The 14,375-nt window shown below is 40.3% G+C and overlaps 1 protein-coding gene across 7 annotated transcripts in view; it reads left to right on the forward strand.

Annotated features, from left to right (window-relative positions):
* Window positions 1-14,375, forward strand: part of RAP1GDS1 (Rap1 GTPase-GDP dissociation stimulator 1) — a 157,272-nt gene that overhangs the window by 49,224 nt on the left and 93,673 nt on the right. For 5 of the 7 annotated variants that reach the window (XM_075929642.1, XM_075929637.1, XM_075929639.1 and 2 more), the window contains exon 2: window positions 9,424-9,534. In XM_075929642.1, the coding sequence (XP_075785757.1) occupies window positions 9,424-9,534 (111 nt within the window). The remainder of the gene's footprint in view (window positions 1-9,423; window positions 9,535-14,375) is intronic. The other 2 variants (XM_075929638.1, XM_006130131.3) reach the window with 1 other exon arrangement.

The following is a 14,375-nucleotide window of genomic DNA, read 5'->3' on the forward strand; positions in this document are numbered from 1 at the left end:
ATAAGATTTTAAATCCATTTGATAAGAGGCATGATTCTGTCTTTGGAAGAAAGATTTGTAAAGCTATACTTTGGTTGTCTTTGCTTTGTTTTCTAAGCATTTCATGCAGGGAACCTTCTTTGTGAATATGGCCTTTTAAACATTGAACCCTGATAGTTGTGGCTCCTTCCTAATACTCACTCTATCTTTGAATGTTGGTGGGGTAAGGGTAGGGGTTGCAGAGTAAGGACTGCTACATTTTAGACCCATAGATTTTGTACAGGAAGTCAGAGGATTGTGTCCTGTATTTTAGATACCCTTATATTGTACATACAGTTTCTTAGTAGTAACCTAATCTAAGTGTGATTTGGTATTTAAATGATACTTATCATTGTGGTACCTGAGCCTCTCCAGTAGAAAGCACTTTAGTCACATATTGCAGTGTAGCCACACACAAGACAAATCCATGTGATATACTGTGATGCTTCTCATAGCACCCAGGTCTCCGAGTCACTTTTTTGCTATCTGCCTCAGGGGTGAGCTTGGCATAAGCCCATGCCCCACTGGGTATTAGCTAGCCTGCCAGCCTCTCCAGCTCTCTCCTCTGAGCTCTAACAGCCCTACCTTTGCCCTGCATGTCGACAATAAATGTATACCAGCCCCCAAATCCTTCCAGCCCCTGGTCACTTGAAATCCCAGACTTTCCTCAAGCAAAAGTGCACTCAGCTTTGCCAGTGTTATCTTATCCCAGCACTTGAGTTCAATGACAGTAAAAGGCAACACAATTTACTTAAGGAAAAAAACAGGTTCAGACAGAATTAGTTGTGGGTGATGGAAACAAACTGTTAAGTGTAAAACAAAATCACAATATGTGAAATGGGTCATATACTTCCTAATAGTTGCCTTTCCTATCCAGTTAGGGAGATTCTCACCCCAAAGTTCAGTCTTTTGCAGCAGACGCTGGCCCCAAGAAGCTAGGATCCTATCTTTCAATGTACCTCCTCAGTGAATGGGTGCAGAATCTTTCTCCACCTTTTAACATACAGAATTGGTAATTTGTCTTTATTCATAGACAGGGCTATCCCCTGGCTGTCCTATCATTCCTTTTCATGACCAGGTGGTTTTGATGTTTATAGTTTACTTTTGATGGTTTTCCATTGACTTTTCTGGTTTGTTGCAACAATGAACAATTGAGACAGGCTAGCTAGCGAGAACTGACAGCTCTCTCTCTCTTGAAAGATGGATACATAGATGGATGATCCTCTGGTGATTCATTTTCACTCCAAGATCAGAAGGTCATAATTGTCAATACATGTATATTATTCCCTACATATAATCTGTACACACATCAATGATAATTAGAATCAGTAAGTTACAAGCTTTCAGTAGAGTCCTCACACACTAAACTTTATTGGATAAATATAATGAAAAGGGTGAATTAGATTAAGCAAGTTTGTCAATTCTGTGAGAGGAATTACTTGAATAGTGAACCCTTTGCCAATTGGCAACAGTTTGCCACTGTAACATATATTCCATTCATAGAATCATAGACGATTAGGTTTGGAAGAGACCTCAAGAAATCATCTAGTTCTAGTACAACCTCCTGCTTAAAGCAGAACCAGGCCCAACTAAATCATTCCAGCCAGGACTTTGTCAAGATGCGCCTTGAAAACCTCTAAGGATGGAGAATTCACCACCTCTCTAGGCAACCCATCCCAGTGTTTCATCACCTTCCTAGTGAAATAGTTTTTTTTTCTTACTATCCAATCTAGACTCCTCCACTGCAACTTGAGACTATTGTTTCTTGTTCTGTCATCTGCCACCATTGAGAATAGCTAAGCTCCATCCTCTTTGGAATCTCCCTCACCCCCTTTCAGGTAGTTTAAAGCTGCTGTCAAATCTTCTCTTCTGCAGACTATATAAACTCAATTGCCTTTGCCTCTCCTCCTAAGTCATGCATCCCAACCTCCTAATCATTTTCATTGCCCTCCACTGGACTCTCTTCAATTTGTCCATATCCTGTCTGTAGAAGGGGGCCCACAACTGGAGGTAGTACTTCTGATGTGGCCTCACAGAATGGAATAGAGGGGAATAATCATTTCTCTTCATCTTCTGGCAGTGCTCCTACTAATGAAGACCACTATGCTGTTAGCCTTCTTGGCAACAAGGGCACACTGTTGACTCATATCCAGCTTCTTGTCCACTCTAATTCCCAGGTCCTTTTCTGCAGAACTGCTGCTTAGCCAAACAGTCCACAGCCTGTAGCAGTGCATGGGATTCTTCCATCCTAAGTGCAGAACTTTGCACTTGTCCTTGTTGAACCTCATCAGATTTCTTTTGGCCCAATCCTCCTATTTGTCTAGGTCACTCTGGACCCTATCCCTATCCTCCAGAAGATCTACCTCTCTCCCCAGCTTTGTGCCATCTGTAAACTTGTTAAGGGTGCTATCCAGCCCATCACCCCGATCATTAATGAAGATGTTGAACAAAACCAGCCCCAGGACTGACTTTTTGGGCCACTTCATTTGGCTAGACATCAAGCCATTGATCACAATCCATTGAGTCTGATGATCTAGCCGGATGTTCTCTCCGGTCATCTGAAGAAGCTGTGCCCACGAAAGCTCATGATACCATCTACATGTTTTGTTAGTCTATAAAGTGCTACCAGACCATTTCTTAGTTTGTACAGGATAAACTTAAAAAACAACTCGGCTACCCCCTGAAGCTACTAAAAAGACCCACAGGCTAATTTTCAGTGGCACCAAGCACCCTCAGCTACCACTAAAGCTAGAGAGAGCTGCAAGTGCTGTAAATTAGGTTGTCTGTTTTTTAAATCCATAAATATCTATTCAGATGGTACCCAGATTTGAACATTTTGACTAAAGTATATAATTTCATTTCTATATATAATTGTCTTGTTGATGATGTATACGAAACAGCAAAGCACATTGAAATCTACTTACTTTGTTTCTTACTCCCGTGTCTTTAAATCAGGGGTGGGGAACCAGGGGCCACTTACCCACTGAAGAATCTGCCGGGGACCACAAACAAGTGAAAAGAAAAAAAAAGCACCAAAAAAACCCACCTCCCACTGAGCTAGGTTGGCCCCAAGCAAGGAGAAAAAAACAAAAAACCTTGCAGATGTGGCCCCCAGCTGAGAAATAGGAAAAAATAAACTCCTCTCACTCCCCTCAAGCTCCAACCCCCTAGAAGGATAGCAGGGTAAAACAGGAACAAGCAGCAACGTTTTCCCAGTCCCACAAGATCCAGTGATCCTGTTCCTCTTTAATGCATTGTAATACCTAGTGCAGGAAGGATAAAAATGTCCCTCAAATGAAGCACTTTTGAGGTATGGGGGATATTTCATTGCTTTCAGATGTGCTTGAAATTCCCTTTTAATGCTCCCCTCGGTATCTTAGAGCATATTTGTATAAAGACAGGGTTGTTTTTCATATTTAATTGCATAGTGGTAGGTTGGTTTATTTATTTATTTTACTCCACAGACTATACTAACTTGTGTCTTTTCTACTTAACAAGATCTTCTAGAACTAGAGCTGGCTAACTATGTTGAATACTGAATAACTGAGGAAATAAAAGAATCCTTTTTTATAAAATATTTTAACAGCTCTACCTAGAATACAAATATTTTGCCGTCCACAACTTTTTACTTATTTGACTTGAACATCATCAGATAACTGGAATTTATTTATTCATTGCTTAACTAAATTTTTTTAAATAAAAGAAAAATGCGCACACTTTATTTAAATGATTGAATTTTTCAAAAATAGTGTTGTTTTTATTAATTTTTATTTCAGAATTTAAAAAAATCCGATTGTTAAAATTTGCCTGTTTATTTTTTTAGTAAATTTTTAAAATGGATCAATTCCATCAAGTGTATTTGTTTTCTTCATCCCTATAAACTCTTTACTATGTTTTAATAAAAAAGGGGCTATAGTAAGTTTGGTTTCCAATAACATTGTCTTCTAGTTTTCAAACCTTAAGCATTGCTTTAGCTATGCCAAAACACTGCACTACTCCAAAATTCTCCATTTTGTCTCCTTTTCTGCAAGGTTTATTGAGAAGCAATCGTATTACAAGTTCATCCTATTTTTCTAGCTCATCTTGTTCAGTCTCTTTCAGCATTCACTCAGTTATGTCAATTTTGAGGGCTGTACTTGATTGTCGCTTTTCTGTATGGTTTTCTGAGAAGCAATCCCATTCCAGGCACATCCCAGTTGGCACAACCAAACCCTGACCTTGCTGTAAGTAAATTATGATAAGAGGAAGCTACATATTGAATTTAGTGGTCCTAACTCTTACCATTTAGGAGGAGTTTTTTAACAGACAGACAAACTCTGTCAAATATATAATAGATATGTATACAAAAATGAGTTACCCAATTAATTCTCTGTGTGTCTTTGCCACGAACTACAAAAACAAAATTAAACTGCAGAACACTAATTTCCTTCCTCTGCCCACAAATCTGACTGAACTTTATAATTGCAGATGTGCAGTATCCAAATCAGAATTCCTCCTACTAGCCTCATTATATTTAAGGAATCCCTGCTACATGGTCCTCAAGGTTCTTGTTAAAAACGGTCTCAAATATACTGTCAAGGGAAGATAAAGTGTTTTGCAGTTGATTATCCTTTGAATGGAAAGGATTGCAGATTGTATTTGTTCCCACTCTATATCAGTGATGAAAAGGTGGCTCTCATGGCACAGTGAAGTAGATTAGTTGCTTAAAGTAAATTTTCAAGAATAGATTGTGGACATTTGTAGCCAATAAAGAGCATTAACTATTACTGGGGCACTACTGCAATTGAGAAGATGGTTATCCAGCTAGCTTGTTTTGCAAGTTTATGCCAGTTCATCCTGTTTCTCTTTTCACTGAAGCCAGCAGTTGCGTATAGTTAGAGAAAGGATAGATTCTGACCTCAGCTATGTGTTCAGTTTGATTGTTACTTGAGACTAGCCTAACTGAAATCCAAATCTATCCTGGCGGGTGTTGTCAGGAGGAGGCTTTCCCAGGTGGGTGCCATCACTTTCTGTAGACCTGAAGGTATCATTTTAGATATATAGATTTAACCCTTAAGGACATAAAGGTAACTCCACACATGAACCAATATAGTTGATTTCAGTACTGTCTTCCTAAGACTACAGGTAGAAAACTGCAGGGCCACAGTTGCTGTTCACAGCTTTTACATACTCCATCAGAATAATGTCCAGTTTCATCAGTTTTTGCTGCTGCTCTTCAGATATCTGAGGGCTGCAGTGAAACTGACAAGCATCAGGTCAATTTCACTTCATTCCTGCACAGGAAAGCTTGAGGTAGAGTGTCAAATTGATCCCTGGTAAGCAGGACCCCCAAAAATGGAAACTAAAGGGAGTGAGAGAGTAGCAGACACTGATATATAATAATAATCATTAATAAAACACCCCATCACCACACACACACTCCATTTGCAGCAGGTAGAAAGCTGGGTAATGGGTAGAGAAGCAGAGAAACATCCCCAATTCACTTGCAGATTGTGGGGTGGGAGTGAGAACCAGAGAGAGTGAAAATTCCCATATTCAAGCAGCATGTGGAGTTTAAGTGTAAAGCTTCATATTCATTAGATGCCATCTAGAGACAGGCCTCTATAAACTATTAAGCCCCTGAGCGTAGTCTAGGAATGGCACCCTGGTACCAATGTCAGCAGCCACCTCTTTCCCAGCTGTGCAGAAATAGATGGAGGCAGGATTTTTACTTAGGTGTATCCCCAGACAGAGGGGCTCACACTTTTTGTATCTAGGTCTAGTAGATTTAGTCCTCCCACTCTTAAGTGTTCACTGAAGTTTCCAAGCGGTGTGTGTCAGTATCTGTATGGGCTGTGAGTAGGTGCCTGCAGGTGGGAGAGACAAAGAGGAGAAACATTAAAAAACAATGGTATAGAGAGAAATTTGTTGTGAGTTCAGAAGAGAAAGAGAAAGTGGATGGGAGGGGTTGTAGAACACTATGATAAGAATGTAGAAAGAAATGCAGGTCAAATATTAGTCTGCAAATGTGTCTTGTGACAAATGTCACTGGTCATTAAACAGTTAATCTAACAAATATGGGTTTGTGGTTATGAGTGAACCAGGCACCTGCCAAGTATAGCCTTGTGGTCTGACAACATTCTTCAGGCACCTTAGTTTCTCTCTTCTTCAGCTCAGGACTCCTTAAACTATCCATAAATCAAACTGTCAAATGAGTTCTTCTCTGGTTCATCAACACCTCACCAGGGCAGTTAGTTTATTAACATCAAATCATTCCCAAAATAAAGTTTTCAGAATCCCCATCAAGTCCAGAGTCCCAGTCTTTTACACTGGTGGACCCCCAAATCTTCCCTGACTGAAGCCTTTCCCTCAAAAACTCAGGGTTCTCTGTGGAGCCTATTCTCGTCAAAAGTATTTCACTCTTTCTTCCTACTAGGGATGGTAAATTTAATCAACTAATCGACTAGTTGATGCAATTTCCATCGACTAGTTGATTAGTTGATAAGCAGGGGAGCTGCAGCAGGGTTAGCTCCCAGCCCCTGGAGTTAACCCTGATGCAGTTCTGCCTTTTAAATGTATTAAGAGCTGGCAGCAGTGGGGAGGGGGCACAACCCAGCTGACTCCCTACTGCTCCCTGCCTCCCATGGAGACAGTGCTGGGAGGGGGACTGGCTTTTAAGACAGTTCATTCCAGCACCAGCTCCAGCTCCTGCCCTCCCCCCTTCTGCCTCTGATAGTAGCGTGAGGAGGGGAGCAACAAGTCGAGGGACTAGTTGACTATCTGATAAGCTTACATCTCCACTTCCTACCTATGTGTCACCCCTAGGCTTTTTGCTGCCCTTAACTGGGGAATCAGCTCCTTCATGCCCAATTGGTTCTACTAATATAATCCCACACTGCCAGCCCAGATGCCGTAGGCACCGCTAATTAGACAGGTCTGGCTTGTTCTAGTCTTCTGCTTAAAGGTCACCTCCTTGCACATCTTTCCTGTCTTGAAACTTTGCTAGCCCCCCTCCCTTGGCAAGTTCTACAATATTTATTTCTTCTGTTGCCCATTGTTTGTCTGTTTCCCCAGTGGGGCTACCTTGAGTGTGTAGGGCAAAGCAGCTAACAGTCCTCAGGATTTGGATCAGGACCGTTATATTACTCACTGGAGAACAGTAGAAAACTACACAGTTTTTAATGTTACCTATTTTGAGTAAGTATCTCTGATTGCTGATTGAGTTGGCATGGAAACTGAATTACCACCCATGTATTTTAAAAGGATAGCCCATTCAGACGGAGGTTAGTCATCAGCTGGCAAAATGAAAAGACTTATACTGCAGCTGTTAACACTTATTCCTTGCCTCTGAATAAACAGACTACTTGAGGTGCTAGCACTGGTAGTCTCAATCAGTTTATGAGAATAAATATTCCTCCACTGCCTGTTTTGGGGAGAAAGTGTTATTTCATAATCTGATATATGCAGTAAGGCTTTTGTTTCCAGAAGTTTCCTTATGGATTAGTTGAATATAAATAGCAACAGTTTGCACAATCAACACACAAACTGCTTGTGCTATTATATTAGGTCAGGTCCTTATTTAAAAAACTTTGAGCCTAGCCATATCTTTAACTGGGCTTTGTGTGCCTAACTAAGATGGAACACTCTAATGCATACAGAAAGACCTACAGCTAAGCAGAAAATGGCATTTACAATTACTTTTTCTCTCCCCCGCCTCCTCATCCTTCCTGCTACTGAAAACATTCAAAAGGAGTTCACTTTTGATACTAAACTGCTCAAGATAGTTAAGACCAAAGCATATTGTGAAGAACTTCAGAAAGATCTCACAAAACTAAGTGATTGGGCAACAAAATGGCAAATGAAGTTTAATGTGGATAAATGTAAAGTAATGCACATTGGAAAAAATAACCCCAACTATACATATAATATGATGAGGGCTAATTTAGCTACAACTAATAAGGAAAGAGATCTCAGAGTCAACGTAGATAGTTCTCTGAAGACTGCAGCGGCAGTCAAAAAAGCAAACAGGATGTTAGGAATCATTAAAAAAGATAGAGAATAAGATGGAGAGTAACTTATTGCCCTTATATAAATCCATGGTATGCCCACATCCTGAATCCTGAGTACAGATGTGGTCTCATCTCAAAAAAGATATACTGGCATTAGAGAAGGTTCAGAGAAGGGCAACTAAAATGATTAGGGGTTTGGAACGGGTCCCATATGAGGAGAGATTAAAGAGACTAGGACATTTCAGCTTGGAAAAGAGGAGACTAAGGGAGGATATGATAGTGGTATATAAAATCATGAGTAGTGTGGAGAAAGTGAATAAGGAAAAGATTTACTTGTTCCCATAAGATAAGAACTAGGTGCCACCAAATGAAATTACGTCTTCTTCACATAGTGCATAGTCAACCAGTAGAACTCCTTGCCTGAGGAGGGTGTGAAGGCTAGGACTATAACAGGGTTTAAAAGAGAACTAGATAAATTCATGGAGGTTAAGTCCATTAATGGCTATTAGCCAGGATGGGTAGGAATGGTGTCCCTAGCCTCTGTTTGTCAGAGGGTGGAGATGAATGGCAGGAGAGAGAACGCTTGATCATTGCCTGTTCAGTTCACTGGCACCTTGCATCGGCAGACAGGATGCTGGGTCGAATGGATCTTTGATCTGACCCAGTATGTCCATTCTTATGTTTGTCATAGCATACTTTTTCCAAGTAGCAAAATGGAAGCAGAGGTGTGGCAGCTGGTTTCCCCAACTTGCTGAACTGAGGGAATACCAATGATAAAGTTGGTCAGTAACATTTTATAAATGTGGCATCTCATTCTCACACACAGAATGGAAAACATATTCAGAAAAGCTTGATTTTCTTCCCCAAAACCTTTAACAATTGGCTTCTCTAAATCCTCAGCACACAGACACATTGTTGAAATAGGAGCCCTTTACTTTATGGTTACTATTTATGCTCTAAGTCCGTGGTTCCCGATCTGTGGTCCACGGACCCCTGGTGGTCTGCAATGGAACTGTAGGGGGTCCATGGAAAGTTTAAAGTAGAAATTAAAATAAATGTATGGAGCCTCTCACAGCCAGCATGTCCTTTAATCCACGTTGCTTCCTGTGATTCGGGAAGCAGCACACGCTGACTGAGCCTCTCAGCTCAGCTGAGCTAAGGGGCTCCATGCCAACAGCCAGCAAGTCCCTCAGCCCACTCAGGAAGCAGTGTGGGCTGAGGGACACCACTGTGGAAGTAGCACAGGCTAAGGGACTTGCAGGCTGCAGGTAGAGCTGTATTGTTGGTGGCGGGTCTGTAAATTTTAATTGATTGAAAAGGGGTCCATATGCTCAGAAAAGGTTGGGAGCCACTGCTCTAAATATATTAGCTATCAGATTGATGAGAGCACCAATTTCTCTCTTTTTTGTTAATCAAGCAGATAATCTAAGTGACGCCTTGAAGAAGCTGAAGATAACAGCCGTAGACAGTACAGCAGATAGCTTGGAAGGATGCTTGGATTGCCTGCTTCAAGCCCTGGCTCAAAACAGTAAGTTTTATTGTCCTTTCACATTTTGTGCCATATGATCAGATCAGTAAATGATGAAGGTAGCAATGTGAAGCATTTGAAATAACGCAATCAGTGGAATTGCTGGATTGGCTGTTTTCTTAAAAAGAAAGTCCTATATAACTTGTATGAGAATCAGATAGTGACAGATAAAGAAAACAATGGCGAAAGCCATGGATGTTCACAAGAGGCATAGCACAGAGCTAGTCCCTAGCATATGGGGTCAGCTATTTTTCCAATTGAAGTTTACATTCAGAATGTAAAGAGCAAGGTATTTCTCTTTCAAATGAAAAATGTATCTGCTACTGTGCTTGGGTAGCATGAGCATGGCATTCAACATTTTCCCTTTTCTGATTAAAGGTAGCAAAGGTTGCCATTCCAACACCATAGAATGTGATTTTCTCATATATCTAAATCACATATTTAAATTCCACAATGTAGACAAATTGACTAAGTACAGTACATTCTGTAGATGGGAAAGAAAGATCCATATAGAGTTTCAATTTCACACTCTTCTGAGGGCCAATAAAAATAATCTGGATTACTGTACATGTATTAAGTAAAATAAAGTTTCTGATTAGAGTTTCTTTTTTATTATTAAATAAAAACAAACTGTTTCTGCTGTATCTTATATAAAATGTCAATACTCTCAAAAACATATTAATTAGCTGATCTGATTTCTCCTCCAAGATGCCATCTCATAAGTCATAATTTCATGGATGCATAAGATATTTTGTGAAATTTTAACACTAGAAGATAAAACACTCTTAGAGGTGCCTAATGGATTATATCAGTGATTGCAGGTCAAGAGGTAACATTGCTGCATTTTTTTCTATTAGTACTAGTTCCCAGGGAGATCTCAGCCAGGAAAGTGTCAGGTGTGATTTTTTTTTTGTTCATTTGTTTTAGATCAAACCTCTCTTCCAGGAATAGGATCCATTCTGTTACAGAGTATTTTGTAAGGTATCTGTAACATTTACAATCAAAGGACACCTTCATGTTTAACAAGTATGGGATAGGAAGAAGTGTTTGTGAGGTGAAAATAAACCAAGGGCTTGGAGTTAAATGTGCTGTGTGTCATTACCTATGATGGTCCATATGTAAATCTCAGGACCTAGCTGGTAGGTGTGCAATGGTTCATTTGTATATTTTGAACACTCCACAATGTGCTGATACTTGCAGCCAGACAACTCTAACGCTCTTTGTTTTGCCTCAGCCTGGTGCCCTGTTCTTCATCTCAGCCACCTTCTTTTCTGGTGCACACTTTCCTTTCAAGCTGGAGAGGCGGAGGGAATCATTCTGGGCAGTATCTTTTGTGTAGTTTACAAAATTTTACCCTGGCTCTTTATATATGAGCACAGGTATCGATTATGCAGAAATGCCTGGCAGTAGAGATAAATTATGTCCAAATGGCTTTAGTAAATTGCAGGGAGTTAAGGTAGAATTTTATGGATCACTGAAATGATGGCTGTTTGCTCCTCCTTATACTCCCACACTCAATATGGTGTTATCAAGTCCTTGTCATGACCCAATCCTCTGGCCAAGTTCTTAATAGTCTCTGCCTCCTTCAGGGTAATGGACAGTTAGAAGCCCTGTGGTACTAGTGGAGGCTAGACAGCTCTAGGTCTCCTAGGTTTAGAGCCTTCTCCAAAACCCTAGGCTCCATCCACTCCACTAGGTTGTTTGGAACATGAGAACCAACTCTGTCCCTTATTGCACCTAAACAAGTTCCTACCTCTCCTCTTCTGTGTGGGCTTCCTCAGCCTCTTGCCCTTCTCCCGTATGGGAGTGTTGGCTTATGAGGCATTTTCTCATCAGTCTGCTGGGGGAATTCTCTCCACCAGATTCCTCTTCCTTTCCTTCCATGATCCCTAGACTTTTTTCATGTCATGGGGCTTTCCTTCCTAATTAACTGAAGCCCAGTTATTCGGCGAGTTCACTTGCCACATTCCCCCATGTGGAGCCTCTCAGAGGTAAGCTGGGACCCAGATCTTTTCAGAGGCCCAGCTATCTTCTGACACTCACTTGCAGAATCTGTACTATAGTCATATTTTGGCACTAAACATCAGTAAATGCAAATATTTAAGTAGCTTACTTAGTTTCCCTTCCTCTGTTTTCTCTTTCTGTTGTCATTCTGCTGTACGTGGTATCTCTTTTCTTCTGTCTTTCAGTATTTACTTTCCTCCTCCTTCTTCTTATTTCTTTCCCACATATCCTTTCATTTTCTCAGATCATCTTCTTACTTGATGCCTATGTACTCTCCTGCTTTACTCTGTCCCCATCTCTTATACTCACTTAGGGCTTGTTTACACTTAAGTTGCAGCAGTGAAGAAGCATTTCAGTGAAGAAGCTGTGTATCCCAATGGGAGAGCTTCTCCCATCTAATCCACCTCCTAAAGAGGTAATAGCTATGTCCCATCAACATAGCGCTGTCTACACCAGGAGTTAGGATGGTATAACAGTGTCACTAGGGGGTGTGGATTTTCAGTGTTTGCTAATGTAGACCAAGCCTCAAACATAGTGGCTCACATCCCAAACACATACATACACTTCCCACCCCCTCTTGCCTAACTATTCTAGAAGGAACGGGACGTTAATCCCTTGTGCTCATTAGTTTTTCTCTCTGCTGAAACAGCTAACAAGGTTGATAGCAAATTAGTGCCAGTTGTGGATATTTTCCAGGGGTACCAACAAACGAAACAGCCTTCAGATGGTATCTGTCAATCCTGGGCTGGAAGTGAACCAGACACTTGGAGAAGAAAGTCACTGTAGTTCATTTCTAATTCCTCAACCCATCCAGCACTCTGAATATATGTTGAATATTTCAGGAAGAAAAATCATTGGATAGGTTTTAAGATTATATCATTAGAAGGCAGAGTATTTTTTTTCCATACTGGTTTATTGGCATATTCCTGAAAAACACTGAGAAATTCTAGGGATTCTTCAAATTAGCAAAACTTTACTTAAAAGAATATATTAAGTAACATGCTGCCCATCCTAATAAAGGAAAAAGTTCCAATATAGGGTAATTATTCTGAACCTTCAATTTTTGTGTAATTAATTTTCTAACTTGACAATACCCCAAAGGAGCTGATAAGTTCCATTAACAATAGAGTATTATGGGTTTGTGACATAAGGATTAATGCCTCCAACCAGAAAGTGGTTCATGTGACACTCTGTTTATAGCTATACTTGTGATGTGTGGAGAATAAACGTTGCCAGTAGCTAAGTACCAAAAGCACGCAAAGGATTCTTGCCTAGTCCAAAAAAGTATTATAAAATTTCCCATTGTTTTGAGAGATGCTGAATGGAGGCCCTAAATATAATATATATAATATTAATCCATTTTAGGTTGGAGGAAAGCAAAACCAAAATAACGTAAAGGTTTGAAGTAAAGGTTTGAATGCAATATCCCACAACAGCTTAGCCTCAATGAGTAAACTTTCAAAAAAGACAGTCTCATTGAAAGACAATTGCATTTGGGTTGTTAAATAGCTAATTCACTTCTGAAAATATGGCGTATGCTCCTAACACACTTGGGCATTGTTGAAAAATTGACCAAATGTCAATAAAAACAGTTTCTGTTTTGCTTTAAACTATGAGAAGCTACATACATTTAAAAAATCCTCTTACATTATTTGTTGGGTTGCATCTGTTAATAAATTTGATCTAATAGATTGTTTTATGGGATTAAATGTCCTAACTTTGAAGCCACAGAGAAAACAAGAGAACATGGCCTAGCAGAGGGAGAGAAGAGGAGAGGGAAGTTTTTGGAAGTTCCATACTTCCAAATTTCACAAAGCAGCATTGAAGCAGGTTCAAGTCAAACATCTCATATCTAAAATATGATCTTCTATTTTGTGAAGCAAAGTTCTTACATCTTCATTTTAAGGTTTTATATATAGAGAGAGATACCATCTCATAGAGCTGGAAAGGACTCTGGGAGGTTATCAAGTTCAGTTCCATGCCGTCACAGCAGGACCAAGTACCATCCCTGCCCCCAGATCCCCCCTGAAGGATTGAACTCTCAAACCTGGGTTTAGCAGGCCAATGCTCAACCCACTGAGCTATTCCTACCCCTTGAGATTATTTATCTTCAAGCTAAAGGCAGTTTTACTTTTGTTTACTTCCTATCCCTCAAATTCAGGATTTTGAAGTCTGCTTCAAAGTATTAATTTTTCCCTCAAAAAATTACAAACACTGTTATTTAGTCTCAGTGTCTCTTTTGCTGACATGCACTTGTGCTTTAAAATCATTATACAGGTTGGACCTGACTGGTTCCGAATGAGGGAATTTACCAGACCATGGGAAGTCCCCTGCTACCGACCCCCCAACTCACCTCCCTTCCCCACTGCAAGCCCTAGCCACCCCCCACTGCCAGGCTATAGTTCTGCCGCATCCCTGAGCCTGCTGGGGCTGCCATGGCTGTGCATCCCCAGCTCTGGCCCCGCTAAGGGGGCTGCCCCAGCCCCGCCTTGCTTTTGGGACTGCCACATCCCTAACTCTGCTACTGGAGCTGCCACGGGTAATACTGTGTGGCATAGAAAGTGGTCATTTTAAATGGCTGGGTGCCAAGTAATTTTATTTTAAAAATTACTAAAAATATTTGGAAAACAGGAATGGGAAAACTCTTAATTATAGTAATTGTTCCCCGTACTGCCAACTCAGAGGTGTGACTCCCATTAATTTAGTCACAGAGTTTCTTCTTCATATCTTAGGGGGAAAATGATTTATAGCCAAGCAAAATAATCACAGTTATTAACACTGGCTATTTTTTTTTATAAAAGAAAAGAAAACAATGCCACACAAATGTTAAAAACTGG

This window comes from Pelodiscus sinensis, chromosome 5, assembly GCF_049634645.1.
Source record: "Pelodiscus sinensis isolate JC-2024 chromosome 5, ASM4963464v1, whole genome shotgun sequence".
NCBI lineage: Eukaryota > Metazoa > Chordata > Testudines > Trionychidae > Pelodiscus > Pelodiscus sinensis.